This window comes from Pelmatolapia mariae, linkage group LG12, assembly GCF_036321145.2.
Source record: "Pelmatolapia mariae isolate MD_Pm_ZW linkage group LG12, Pm_UMD_F_2, whole genome shotgun sequence".
In the NCBI taxonomy this organism is placed as follows: Eukaryota; Metazoa; Chordata; class Actinopteri; order Cichliformes; family Cichlidae; genus Pelmatolapia; species Pelmatolapia mariae.
In genome coordinates, this window is record NC_086237.1 from 37,388,138 (window position 1) to 37,402,202 (window position 14,065).

Here is a 14,065-nt window from a genome sequence, read left to right on the forward strand (position 1 = left end):
ACACATACACACACGGTTATCGGCCTCCTGTCAAAGCAGCCCGTCCATTCGTCTTTTCCTGCCGCCATCCGCCGAATTAATTAAGCAGAAATGTAAACGTTTTAATTGAATGTCAAAGCAGGACCTTAACAACATGCTCCTATGTAAATGAAAGTGACACCGCTTTAAACCTGTGTGTTTACATGTGGGTTTATACCAAGGTCACAGAAGCCTAGTCATGTATTTATGCATGTGTGTGTGTGTGTGTGCTGCACAGCGTAAATGAACTACAAACATTTTAATTGAATTAACACCACTTGTGTACTAACTGGCCCCATGCATTTAAACCAGTAACGCTTCAATCAACCAATAGTGGAAGTGAACCCTGTAAACATCTCCAGACTTTAATGGACACAAGAGTGATTCGTAGCCATACTAATTACAACTAAATTAGATTATCATTTTTAACAACAAATCAAGATTTGATTTGTTGATCATTTTGTCTGATTTCTCTCTGTCACTGATGGGTTGTGTAAAGGCAGTTGAAATGGAACCCATAGAGCTTGAGTATTAGTCATACCCTACTTCCTTGGATTGATGGATTGACATTTTACCTGTAAAGCAAAACCTGAGGTCAATTTTCTTGGGAATAATTCAACAGTGGGAAAATCCTTTTGGGACAGTGTGCATCACAAGTACTTCCATACCAGCCTGGGGCACAAAAAATCCCCTCTATTAATAGTGTTTCTATTAAAACACTGTTTTTTTTTTGTTTTTTTTTTAACTACTAGGTGTTCCTGGTAGCAGTTTGGGACCTTCATTTTGCATTGTGCTGTAGTCTTTCATATTAGTACTCATAGGCAATATAAAGGATGATCAAACTAGACTTCACGTGTGAGGTGTGAAGCTGACTATGAAACCAAGGACACCCCATGTTTGCTGACTAATGAGAAGTAAGTCAATGTGTAGCCAATTAGCATAACCTCAATAATTCTCATTTCTGATTCTAATAATGACCATAAATTAGAAAATTGACACATTGTTCTATTCACAGAGCAAGAAACCTGAGGCCACGTTTCCCATAAAAAATTATACAACTGCTAAAAAGCCATGTTGGCCCCTGCTAGTCATTTTAGTGTTGGCTTCACTTTCAGAATCAAAAGCTATGTTGACCTTTCATACTGTCATTTGGTGCTATTTTAAAAAATGAGGTTGTTCAATAAAATAGTTTTTTATTCAGCTGAATTCCTGCAGCTGTTTTACAGCTTGAACTAAATTAACACAGTTTCAACCCAAATACATCAAATCTGAAATAAATATAACTATTTTATGAACCCATAATATGCATAGATCTAATTAAACACATTTTCAAAGAAACTATCTTCCCTCTTGGTGGTTTATAAACAGAAGAATCTTTATTGAGGTCATAAGTCAAGTGAATAATTTGGGTCTTCTCTTAGAGTTTCTGTTACCAGAAAGATCTTCACCTGCTGTCCATTAGAAAGAAACATGTTTAAGGCAGTTCTGCGTTGAGTTCAGTTTTCAGGAGGGGCAAATGTAGAATTTATGGTACGACTGGTCTATTTGCCTGCGTAGAGCCTACACAAAGGGATTTCCAACCTTGCTTGCATGCATAATGTGCATGCACATAATGAACAGTATGTAAGTCGACGTGGGTGACACTGTCTCCGATACTGATGGGGTTAAAAACTGTGCAGGAAGAGCAAAAGGAGTGACAACTGAGCTCACCTTCAACAGGAGGAACAGAAGCTCAAAAACTCTAAAAAACAAACAAACAAACTAAAAACTAAAAGTGTTTTTATCTTCCTTGAGAAGAGACCTCTTGTGGTCATAAATGTGATTACGTGTCTACATAGAGAATTCAGGCTGATGACTCCATCACTTCAGGAAACCTCGTTAGTAACACAGCAGATAAAATATTGTGCAAAATCTATACGAGGATGTCCTCATGTGGTCATTTTTACCATGAAGTCTGCATCTGGAAGCAACTTTATATTTAAAGACAATATAGATTATTGCATGTAGTTATGCCATTATAACAACATATCAGTGGTGTACGTAATATTCAGCCACTGGTATCAGGGACTGTACCATATACACGAGAAGACTCTTATTCTCTTCATTAATTTCAAACATCTTATTATAAGCAATCTTTTTTTTTCAAAAAACACTCGTGCATGCCCCTGCTACAGTATTGCTTGGCCTGTTTGTGCTGTTGGCAAATTGATATACTTAACCACACTGAGAGAAGTTTTAAAAATTAGATGTTATTGTTAAGAAATAAAAATGATACAATGTTTTTATAAGGTTATAGCTGAATAAATGCCGAAAATGGGCCATTTTAGCTCATTGCTAGGTAGTTGCTAGGTAACAAGATGATGTCAGAACTTCTGATATAGATGAGAACCCTCAGGGGCCTAAGATGTACCCGTGTGCCAAGGAGAAAACAACAAATCAACAAATAGATAAATAAATGAATAAAATACATCAACAATCAAAAGTACAGCATGAGAATCAAAGGAGGTAACTGCAGTGGACAGTTTTCATTTTTTCCATGGATGGCTACATTCATAGGATGATTCTCGTCCGAGGTCTGCTGCCACTCATTTGTATCGGTTCTATTTACACTTATCTTTTATCCTTTAATATACATTACTGCGCACAGTTATTGTACAGCCATATTTGAGTTTGAATGATTTTTAAATAATTGTAATCTAAAGTTAAACTGCTTCCATGTCGCTGTTGAAAATGAAACTCCTCTTGCATTCCTGCAATGTTCTCACATGCAGGAATACACTGCTTTGCTAAATGAACTCTTGTTTATATTGTGTTTTTTCCTTTCCTGCAGCCGTCTAAATAATTAGCTTTTGTTGTAGAAAATGATGAATTTGGGCAGTTAATTTATTGATCGTCCGGCTCCTTTCGATGTGCTTTGCTTTAGAAAGTCATTAATCAATGGATGAAAACACCTAATTCTACTCCTGCTCTGTTTCCCCCCCTTTTCTTTTCTTTCTTTATGCATTCTGTCTGGAATAGAAAATCCCCCGCGGCATTATGGAGACGAATCAAAACTATGAACTAAAAATGTTGGTGATGGAGAAGAAATATAAGAAATGTACATTTAGAATAAAAAGCACCATGAATTCATCATTTGTATCTGCTGGTTAGGGAACATTTGCTTCAATGTTACATTTGTAATGATAAAAACAAACACCACAGCTTCAGTTTCAGCTAAAAGTGGGAGTCATGCTAATGTAAAAAAAAAAAACCCTTTATATTAAATATTATGAATTTGTTCCAATGAATGGTGTTACAATATCGTAACTGGATGAAAATAAATGCTAAAAATTCATTTTCAAAGATGAAATTAAACAGTTGACAATGACAATAACAAGTGTTAGTATGAATAATATTCACATTTACCATTATTTTGTATGGTTTTTTTAAGTTTTTCTCATTTAACACCACAAATGACCTCAGTATGACAACCAAAACATGACAGAAGCGGTGTGTTATTTATGTGCAATCTTCTAATCTCACATTGAAATACCTCCACTATCTTATCATGGGTAATGTTTATGAACAAGTTAAAACAATATATTATCAGTCAACAGTCTGTACACACAAGAGGGCAAAAAACTATGATGAACAAATGCACAAAGTGTAGCTCTTTGACTATTGTACACAGCAAGCACAATGAAGAGGAAGCCAGGATTTAAATGTAGTGTTATGATAAATTACAAATTCTTACAATAATTCATAACAGAACATAAGGAACATGAGAAAAAAATAGTAAAGTGAACTTTCAGATCATCTCTGGCGTCTTTAACGGTGCATTTGGGGTTTAGTTTTCCTCACACTGGGCTCTTTTTGTCCCAGACAATTATTTAGTGGCGAAGTAAGCTAGGACCAAAATAAACATATTTGGTAGAGGGCGCAATTTCCTGCTCAGTGTAGCAAAGGAAGTTCAGCTCATAGACTGAAGAACTCAGCTGATGTTGTTTTGTGGCTGCAGTTATTTACTTTTAAATAGATAAGAATGAAAACTGAATGAAAAGAATTTCTCCCCTATGCGACTATGAGGTGTTGTAATTCTCCAACAGGAATGTGGAGTTTTAATTTTATATATTTGTGCATTATTATTGTTGTATAAAATAAAAACAAATCTGAGACAAGTGCTAGCATTGTAAAATGTAGTTTATCAACATTGAATAAATGAATCTGTATGTGTAAAACTAATATTAACGATTATAAGTTCGATCATGACATTTTTGGCCAGCAGTTAAACTCAAAATGTAAAATGCACCAAATGTTTTTTGTTCACTAGTATATTTGTATAGTTTTTGCCAGGAGTAGGAAGTCTAAAAAGTCACTGAAATGTAAACAGTAATGCTCAGGTTGTTTTTTCCCAGCTTTATGGATTTCTTCTTTTTATTAAAACTCAGCACTAAAAATTCATCAGTATTGTTCATTTGTGGATGGATGCAAAAAAAAAAAGAAAAGCCTTAGATCTAAAAAGAAGTGTGATGCCAGCGATTTGACTCTTCAGCAGTGACTAACAGCTAATTCCTTAGAACAAGACACAAATCACTGAAAAAGGAAGTAAAGACGTGTGATTGGGCTGCAGTGCTGCTGGCTTCCTTCACTGTTAAAAAAATATTCCTGTTTCATCAAATTGAACAACCAACCATACAAGGACATTTTTACTGATGTTGTGATTAAAATTGCCTTTTTGAGTGCATTTTCAAATAAAATAAAAAATCTCCTAACAATAAGAACCTACATCCTTGGAGGTGAAAAATTACATGTAAGAAGACCCTAGATTTGAACTACCAACCCTGTGCTTCCCTGCTGGCTACTGTCGACCCTGAAATTGTGCTTCAGCCAATCAGACGGGCTGTTGCCGCTCCACATTCCTCCATGCTGAAAAAGTCGCTTTAAGCCGACAAGAGTTCATTTTCAGACGCTTATGTTTGTGTTTTTGTTCGTTATCAATCCACCAGAGGTCTCGAGGATGACAAATGGGTCCTGTCAGGGCGACGCCAGTCATAACAACACACACTCATACTTACACACACACACACACATTTACGTTTTCAGGCATTTAGCTGATTCTTAGCTGTTCTTATCCACAGCAATGACTGATGTACACACACATACTGTATGCTTTACGTGTGTGTAGGTGTGTGTGCGTGCGTGTGCGTGTTTGTGAAGCAGACGGGTGGGAAAGCTTGGGGTCATGGATAACAAGTCAGACCCAAAACACAATGAGCTCGGCTGTAATCTGTCTTATCTTCACTCGTACACACGTGCGCACACACACGCACATACATACACATACACACATACATACATTACACAGACACACAGTGGATGAAAGCTGAGCGATTTGAACTGGCAGAATGACCACCTATAAGATCAGAAATAAAAATAAATATCAGAAAAACAAGATTTTAGATTGTTACACAAACAGATTGAAAGTTCTTCGGTGGATGAATGAGGAGAATGAAAAATAACTGAGAAGAAGCTCAAAAACTATACGAATTTTAAAAAATCTTTCCTGAGAAGAGACCTCTTGTGGTTATGAATGTGATTGCTTGCCTACATAGAGAATCCAGGTTGTAGACATAGCCTCCATTGCTGCAGTGAAACCTCATTAGTAGCAGATTTGTTAAAAGCTTAAGTCTGCTGATGTCTACATACACAAAAATTCAGAAATTCGCTTTCACTACTGATGTTCATAATCTAGCTAGAACCCCATAGAGTTGAAACAGAAATTCTGAACTTCTTCCACAAAGAGTGATGTAGTTGCTGTAGAATGGCAGTTTGCCTCCCACCAGGTGACCTGTGTAATCATGTTGTGGTCCCCCAGAGGCTGAGCATGCAGCACCTTTCACCTCTGGGGTACTAGTTGGTCACCGACACTAGTTGCAAAAAAAGAATAAATCCAGTCACCAGAAAGTTATTTTTTCCTATTTGCAAAGATGTTGCTCAAAGATGTTTACTTTAGCATGACTTAGCCATTATCTATACTGTTTTTGGAAAAACCTATAAATCTTTTGTGATTCTGTACATCAAGAACTATCTGCTGGGCACTGAGTAGGAAGTGGAATGATTCTGCTCTGTCAGCTTTGAGTGACATCAGTGAACAAACAGCATTTCTTTATTAGGGTTACTGGGTGTTATGACCTCACGGGATAACAAAGTATATATACGGAACTGATATTTGAAAAACTTTCAGTTACCTCTGGTTTGATGAACCAAACTGCACTGATTTAAAGAAAAACTGCTTAGTTGTACAAACTCAAATCGTCATTTACTACAAATCACCAGCAACCTTTGATAGATACATGAGAGAGGTTTGCATGTAGCCAGTGCTGCTTTCACCATATTGGCATTTGTTCATAGTGTCAATAAAGATCATTTGAATGAAATGAAAAAAGTCCAGTCTGAAGCAAAGCACTGTAAAGAAGACATAAAGAAATAAAAGGGGGAAAAGGAGGGAGATAGTAAAAACTGAGTGTTTGGAGAAAAAGGAGGATGGAGAAAAGAGAAGTGAGAGAGAAAGGTTACGTGTGAATTTGAGGAAGAAACAGAGAGAGAGAGACTATGGAGAAAAGCGGAGAGAGAGGAGGAGAGAGGATAAGTGAATGGAAGTGGAGAGAGAGGGGGTGGGAGAGAGAGACTCGTGTAGAACACTCTCCGGTAGTTTTGGCTCCGGAGACGCGCTGGACGCAGCGGACTGTCCCGGCTCCTCTCGATGGTTCACCGCAGCCCGGAGGAGGGACAAACCTTCCACCGCTGCCCGGAAATCGGCGCCCAGGAGCCGCACACACTCTGATAACTGTAAGGCTTTGCCGCTTTGCCAACTTTCACGTTATAAAAAGAAAGGGAAAACATCAAAGGGAACTCCAAGCAAAACCTATCGGAGCCTCTCCGCGTCTCTGCCCGCCGAGCGCTGCCTCTGCTTGGACTCGATCAGCACGCGAGATCGCCGAGCTTCCAGGGACTTATCCGGATCATCTGCTCACTTATTCAGATGATACTATTCATCACGAACTGGTTTACACTGTAAACTACTCGAAAGTGTGAACGTGAGTGCGTTAACGGCTTTTGTTGGCTTTTCCAACGCGGTTTTTTTGCGCTCGGTGTGCGTAAAATCCGCGCTAAAACAAACCATCCGAGACAGAGACAGCGGAGCAGAGGAAGGAGGCAGAAGTCAGTTTATACTTGATGTTTTATTGGTGTTCGAAGTTTATGTTCCAAACTGAGTGCTTTTATTTGGTTGGTGAGACTTAATTCGTCACGACTTTTAAAAAGAACGTAGAAGAAAAAAAATAAACTGCAAATAGACGCAAAAAATTCAGTTATAAGATCGTTTTATTTTAAGTGATACAGAAGATTCTTTTATTTGTACATCGTTTACGTCTCCTCATTTCAGTGGACGTAATTATTTCCTCTTTTTAATATTCGCCAATATTCACCACTATAAAAACTCTGTTACTTTCTAATAATGTCTTCTTAAGATGTGTAGAATCGTACCTCATTCTTACCACTGGAACTTAGATCTGCAGATTTTCTTCTTTTTTTTTTAAACAAAAAACACACCAGAGTGGACATCCACCTTTGAAATTCCTCTGCGAAAGGCTTCAGGTTGAACCAGTGGAGTATTTAAGACTGAACAAAGTCAGCAAGATCACCTAAAACATCTGAAGCATGACCCTCCCACTCTTTTTTAAATATAAACACGGATATAAATTTAAATTTGGAATTTTGTATCGGACTTTATCCTTTTAAGCTTGTTTGAAGCCTAAAAATACATTAGGGTGACTGGAAGGAGCGCAGAAGCCAGACTGTGAAACATATTTATTTGAGATTTGGTTTGCAATCAAAGTTGTAGAAAAGTGAAACACCTGATTTGTAAATTTATAGATAAAAAAAACTCAGACTATATGTAATGTTGATAAATTGTCATTTTAAACTTTATACCTAAAACATTTCAATGCAATTTGCACCATTTTACATTTACAATTTTTACAAAACACAAGAAAAAAGTAAAGGAAAAAAAACATTATCGATCAGCAGGCTGATGTTTAATGTGCTCACAAATTTAACACAAATGTGATTTGGGATGAATCATCAGAAAAGAAATTGTTTGAAACAAAACACTTTCTGGTTAAAAAAAAAAAAGTGTGAATCAGGTGTGATCTGTTGTAGATTTTGAAATGAGCAATGAGACTGAATTCTGCAGAAAAAAAATCAAGCAAGCACATCGGTCATCAGTTGAGTTCTGGAGTCGAGCTCTCTCTTAAGTTCCTGAAAACTGATTTATGTAAAAACGCAGTAACTTAAGGCACTGATTTTATCTTTTAAAAAGTCATAAATGTCTCACTAAAGTTGTTAAATATGTTAAAAATTAATTAAACACAAAATTAAAAAATTGTCTGTAGTGAATCTGACACTTGTTGTATATCTCGTGTTTGAAGTGAACAAACTGGAGCCCCTGCATGTTCAGCGCTTCATGTTTTGACCTCTTGAATGTTTCTCTGTGTTTTTTGATCCTGATGATTGATGCCGCTCTCTCTGATGTTTCCTCTCAGCAGTCAGTGGACAGCCATGCTGAAGCCGGGCGACCCGAGCGGTTCGGCCTTCCTTAAGGTGGACCCGTCTTACCTGCAGCACTGGCAGCAGCTGTTCCCTCAGGCTCAGCTAAAAGCTCCTCTGGCTCCTCCGCCGCCCCCACCTGACCGTCTCTCCATCCCTATAGACACCGTGCGCCCGTCCCGCCTGCATAGCCACCTCCTGGCTTCCACGCACTGCACTTCTTCCTCTTCTTCTTCCACGTCCTCCTCCTCAGCAGCTTCTTCTTCAGCAGCAGCAGCAGCAGCAGCAGCAGCAGCGGCCCTCACTCCGTCCACCTCCATCTCCATTTCCACCAACGCAGGGCTCTCCCAGCTGCCTGTGCCCCAGCAGATCGCACTTTTTGGGCAGGCATTGGCCCCAGTGTGCGCTGGACCTGGAGGTCCTGGAGGAGGAGGAGGAGGACCAGGAGGAGGCGGAGGAGGAGACCTAGTGGTGGTGGTCCCTCCAGAGAACCCGCAGGGGCTCAACCCAGCAGCTGGGCTCCTCCATCAGGCCAAAGAGCAGAGATGCGGAGGGGTGGGGGTGGGAGTGGGAGTGGTGTCGTCCAGTGTGAAGAGCAGCAGCATTGGAGGAGGCAGCGAGGAGGGCGGCAAAGGGACCGCGACGAGGTTCAAGCTGACGGCAGAGGAGCTGGACTACTATCTGTATGGACAGCAGAGGATGGAGATCATCCCGCTGAGCAACCACACGGGAGAGCTCAACAACCGTATGTACACACACACTGACACACACGCTTTATTTAGAGACGCAATCCTGTAATCTTCAGTTCTAACAATCCTTCTGTGGCGCTCGACCATGACCTTTGACCTTGTGGTGTACTCAGTGTTTAACTGTCAACTACTTATAATCACACTGTAGTGTTTCTGTCGGGCTTAAAATCATCTGCTCAGCGTTTCAGGTGTTTTTTAATCCTATTACTACAACTAAAATAACATATTTTTAATAAAATGTTTAACCACTGAGTGTTGCTAATTAAATTTTTTTATTTTAAAAAATTGCTTATTTCTATAATTTCTCATGAATATTTATGTATTATTACTGCAAAAAATTTCTTTACTAGTTTTTGAAAAGTTATAACTAATCTTTTAAAATATTTTCTTTTTTAATCTTAAAGATAAATTAACACATAACGTCTGCTCTTTTTGACCACAATAATTTTCTCTTTTGTTTTGCGGCGTTTCTTTCAAAATACACACATATGTGGCATGCTGCCAGCATCGGTTTCCACCTAAACAACCTCTTAAAATTACAATAATTTAAACAGACGATTCCCAATAAAATGATGTATTTAAATCTCTTCCACCACTCGACATGTGATTCATTCCTTAAACTGCACATAATTTCAGATTTATTTGGTCATTAAAGTGCACTAAACTTGTAACTTAAGTTTACAAGCAAATCTAACATGATTTAACTAATGTAAGATTTAATTTCATTCACTGCAGTTTTAAAGCATGTCATGCAGCACTTGTGTGAAACGTTACAGTTGGTTTGACAGCTGCTGTGCTGGACAGTAGGAGCTGGAAGAAGAGGATGGTGGTTGGCGTGTGGAGGGTCAGAGGTCAAAGGTCAGCAGCCTGGCCTGGGATCACGCTCTCAGACAGCAGCAGTCCTGCAGCTCACAGTTAATATTAACCAGAGTCCATTTGGATCTTATGTTAAAATACAAACGCCTCTTTTCTCTGCACCTGTCGGCCTTCACGCACCATTTAAGGGTGTTTATTAGAGTGCGCTGTCATTTCATTCCGGTCAAAGCTGCGGATTATTTCCCGAAAAGTAATAAAATTTTATATTAAAAAATAGAAACATTTAGAGATTTTTTTTCTTAGTTTTATTTTGTTTTAATGGTTTTTCACTTTTACTTTTTTGTGTTCTTCGAAAAAAGACAATCTTCATCCGCCTTAAAAACGGATATTTTTCACTCTAAAGCCGACTAAACTCCAGTTTCGATATCGGCTGTGAATCCTCGCACACGTATACACAGATATCGATGAGGCGCTGTCATGCGTAAAAGACGCACGAATACGCCGGTTAAAATCTCGCCAGTCTGGCCTAGAGGTGCGTTTCTTCAGTGCTGTCGGGACGTCCCGTTAAAAGAAATACACACACACACACACACACACACACACACACACACACACACACACACACACACACACACGCATACTTCCCGGTGGAGGCTCAGCGCTGAAAACAGCCGCTGTGCACGTGGAGATTGATTTAAAGTTTCGGAAAGTTTGACATCTACCCCAGGAAATCACTTAAATACCCAGAAAAATGCTTCTAATTTCATATATATCAGTGATTCAGTTTTCTGTTGTGATGTGCATATAATGAATATAATCAAACTTTCACCGAGTGAGTTAAATCCTGAACTTAACAGATTTGTTCAAGCGTAATTTAAGTTTTTGAAATCGCATTGTTTGCCATTAGTTTAACATTACAGTCAGAATTTATTTATTATTGTAATTTAATCATTTATTGCCCGATTATTATTATTTTGCTATGGCGCAGTTTTATTTTAATGTCCTCACAACATTTCTAACATTATGGAGGAATTTGTCGCTCACTGCTTTAAAAAAGGTCCGTTTTTGATGACTTTAATCTCCGACTTCCAGAACATTCCCATCACACAAAAAGGTGACTTTAAAGTGGCTGCACCGTGATCCATCTTAATTTCAGTCGGATCTCATTGGGTTTTTTTAAGTGTTCAGAATTTGCAGGATAATAAGGAGGACTTCATTTTATTTCTGTTTTGCTTTAAACGTTAAACTTCGTGCTCTCTGCTGCTGCAGCGTCACCGCTCTGTCTCGTTCTGCTGTAATAATCCTGTAATCTGGCGCTTTGGCGTCTGTGCCGTAACCTCGGGATTCATCTCCGCCGCTTCTGCTTTCAGGCGTTATGGCAGCGATCCTAAACAGCACGCAGATTGTGTGTGTGTGTGTGTGTGTGTGTGTGTGTGTGTGTGTGTGTGTGTGTGTGTGTGTGTGTGAGCGCGTATATTCCGCGGTGATAAAACGGACCATCAGCAGTAATCTGAGTCGATACGCGCCGGCAGGGCCGATGAGGGATGGAGGGACAAGCAGGAATTAATTGCCGTATATAGTTTTGTGTTTGTGGAGGGGAGAGAGAGGGAGAGAGTGAGAGAGGAGGAGGGGGGATCGATCCACCGGCCTACCGGCCCGCTATTTATCATCCCAACACGGTCGTATTGAGGTCTCCTGGGTGTGTGTGCGCGCGCGTGTGTGTGTGCTTGAGTGGGTGGAGTGGGGGTGTAGATAAAGCAGTCACATACGCACTCCTTCATGTGTCACTGTCACAGCTCGATTATTAATTACAGTTTGATAATAATAATAATAATAATAATAATAATAGTTAATTATTATCCATTTACGTTTTTACTTATTTATGCTATGCTAACAGGTTCTGTCTGAATATTTATGGCACTGATTTTCACGCTTGGTTTTTTAGGGCTCTTATGTCTTTAGATAAATATTTTTCAAAAATGTATAATGTTTTTTTCTCTCTCGCACTAATAGAAGAATAAATGTAAAAAGCATCCACCAACAGAATGCGGGACTGACTGGGGGTCTAGCTCGCCATATGTTGATACAGTTTAAAATAAATGAAGTTATTATTAAAATGATTGACTGCAATGATTTGTTGAGTGACATAAATTTTTATGTCACTCTTTTGTTTTTTGAGAGATTAAAAACTGCAAATGTTTACCTCTTGCATGTAAGAAATTGAGAAGGTCACTTGTTTTTTGTTGTTTTTTCACTATTTTCTAATTGATTGATTAGTCATAAGATGTTATTTTTTTTTCCAAACGTTGAATGATTATTAAATTAAATAATTATTAAAACAGTTTGAAGCTTTCACAGATCCATCTTTGGTGTAACTAAAAGTCCAGCAACACTGGATCCCACATTTGCCATAATGCCATGGAACAACCTCTCATTAGCCCATCACTTAGTCCGCTTTTGTTACATGAGCTTTCTGTTAGAAGTTTCTAACCCAGGATAAACACGAGGATGCCTTTGTGACATCATTTGAGGTAGTTTTTAAGACTTTATAAAAATATTTTCCAAAGAGATTTTTTTTTGTTTTTTTTCAACAGACTGAGTAAAACTACTCGTGGTGAGTAAACCGAGTTCTTTAAATGCTCCAAAATTTGTGAGTTTGTTAGATGACAAGTCAAAATGTTCTCAAACATTTGGATTGTGACTCCTTTGTATTTAAAAATCATAATGTTAGTATTCACAGATTCTTGGCTACTTCTAGATTACAAAATGATCAATAAATGACAAATTCTTCCATCTGTTGCTGCTATTACAAGCTAAAAATACAGATAAATCAAGCAGACTTACCTAACATGCTGGCGGATTAGCATACAATTAGTTCCTTTGGTTTATTGCCTAAATATACACATTTTTAGTTATTAATTTAATAATTTGAAAATCAAATTAAATTCCAGTCATATTTCCCAAAGTCCTTTTGATGTTTAAGTCATCTATGTTCACATCAGTTTTATGTGACTGAGCAGAAGTGGAAAAACAAACCGAAAGAAAACATAAAGAGGCTGGAATTTATGTTCAATAAGTGCATACATAAATTTTCAAGCTTTATGTCGATTTCCCAACAGCAAAACGTATGGCTGGAAGTTATCAGCCAGCTGGGATGCATTCTGCTTTGATAGGAAACACAGATCAGTTCTTCCGAGTTACATCTGGAGTTAATACCAGCTGCCAGTTTTACAGTAATTTAATAACGGCTGAACACACACACAGACCTCTGACTGCTTGTATGTTGGTTTTCAGCCTCTGTCAGTTTGTGTGGAGTCACTCAAAACAACTTTAGCACACAAATTATACTGTGTGACAGATATTAAATGCAAATCACACTTTAACCTCTCTCTAACCGACAAGCTTGCAGGTCAAGTTGTTGTTTACTGTCTTTAAGTGCTAATGGGAGGCTTGAAATGAAATTCAAACCTTCTGTAAAGACGAGGAGCAAGCAGTACGTCACGTATGCTCTGTGCAAATCCAATTCTTGAAAAATCACATGCATAGAGTTCTGACTGATGCTGCGATCGCATTTTAAAGGCAGCATGCTGTGACTGCTGCCTGGATTATGTCTCATCTGGTTACATTGATACAGGGAGAAGGATTCAGAATCATGCATGTTAGTAAAAGATTGTGGTTTTCATTAAATATTTAAAATCTAAACATGTCATGGTTTGTTGACATGTTTAATATTAAACCATGACAGTATTTCCTGTGTTTGATATGTGTTTCTCCTACAAAAAACAAAAAGCCATCATATTACAGAGCTCCAGATACAATTATTCTCTGTGTAAGAGCTGATGTTGCTCAGAAAGACCTCACAGAGCTGATTTTTCTGATTATGATCAATCGTAGAA

At 38.4% G+C, this 14,065-nt stretch overlaps 1 protein-coding gene across 2 annotated transcripts in view; it reads left to right on the forward strand.

Annotated features, from left to right (window-relative positions):
- The first annotated feature begins 8,616 nt into the window (after nt 1–8,616).
- Nucleotides 8,617–14,065, forward strand: part of prdm6 (PR domain containing 6) — a 143,749-nt gene continuing 138,300 nt past the window's right edge. Inside the window, exons 1-2 of one of the 2 annotated variants that reach the window (XM_063490440.1) lie at nt 8,617–9,072; nt 9,229–9,349. In XM_063490440.1, coding sequence (XP_063346510.1) covers nt 8,617–9,072; nt 9,229–9,349 — 577 coding nt within the window. Of the gene's footprint in view, nt 9,350–14,065 lie in introns of both variants that reach the window. The other variant, XM_063490438.1, reaches the window with a different exon arrangement.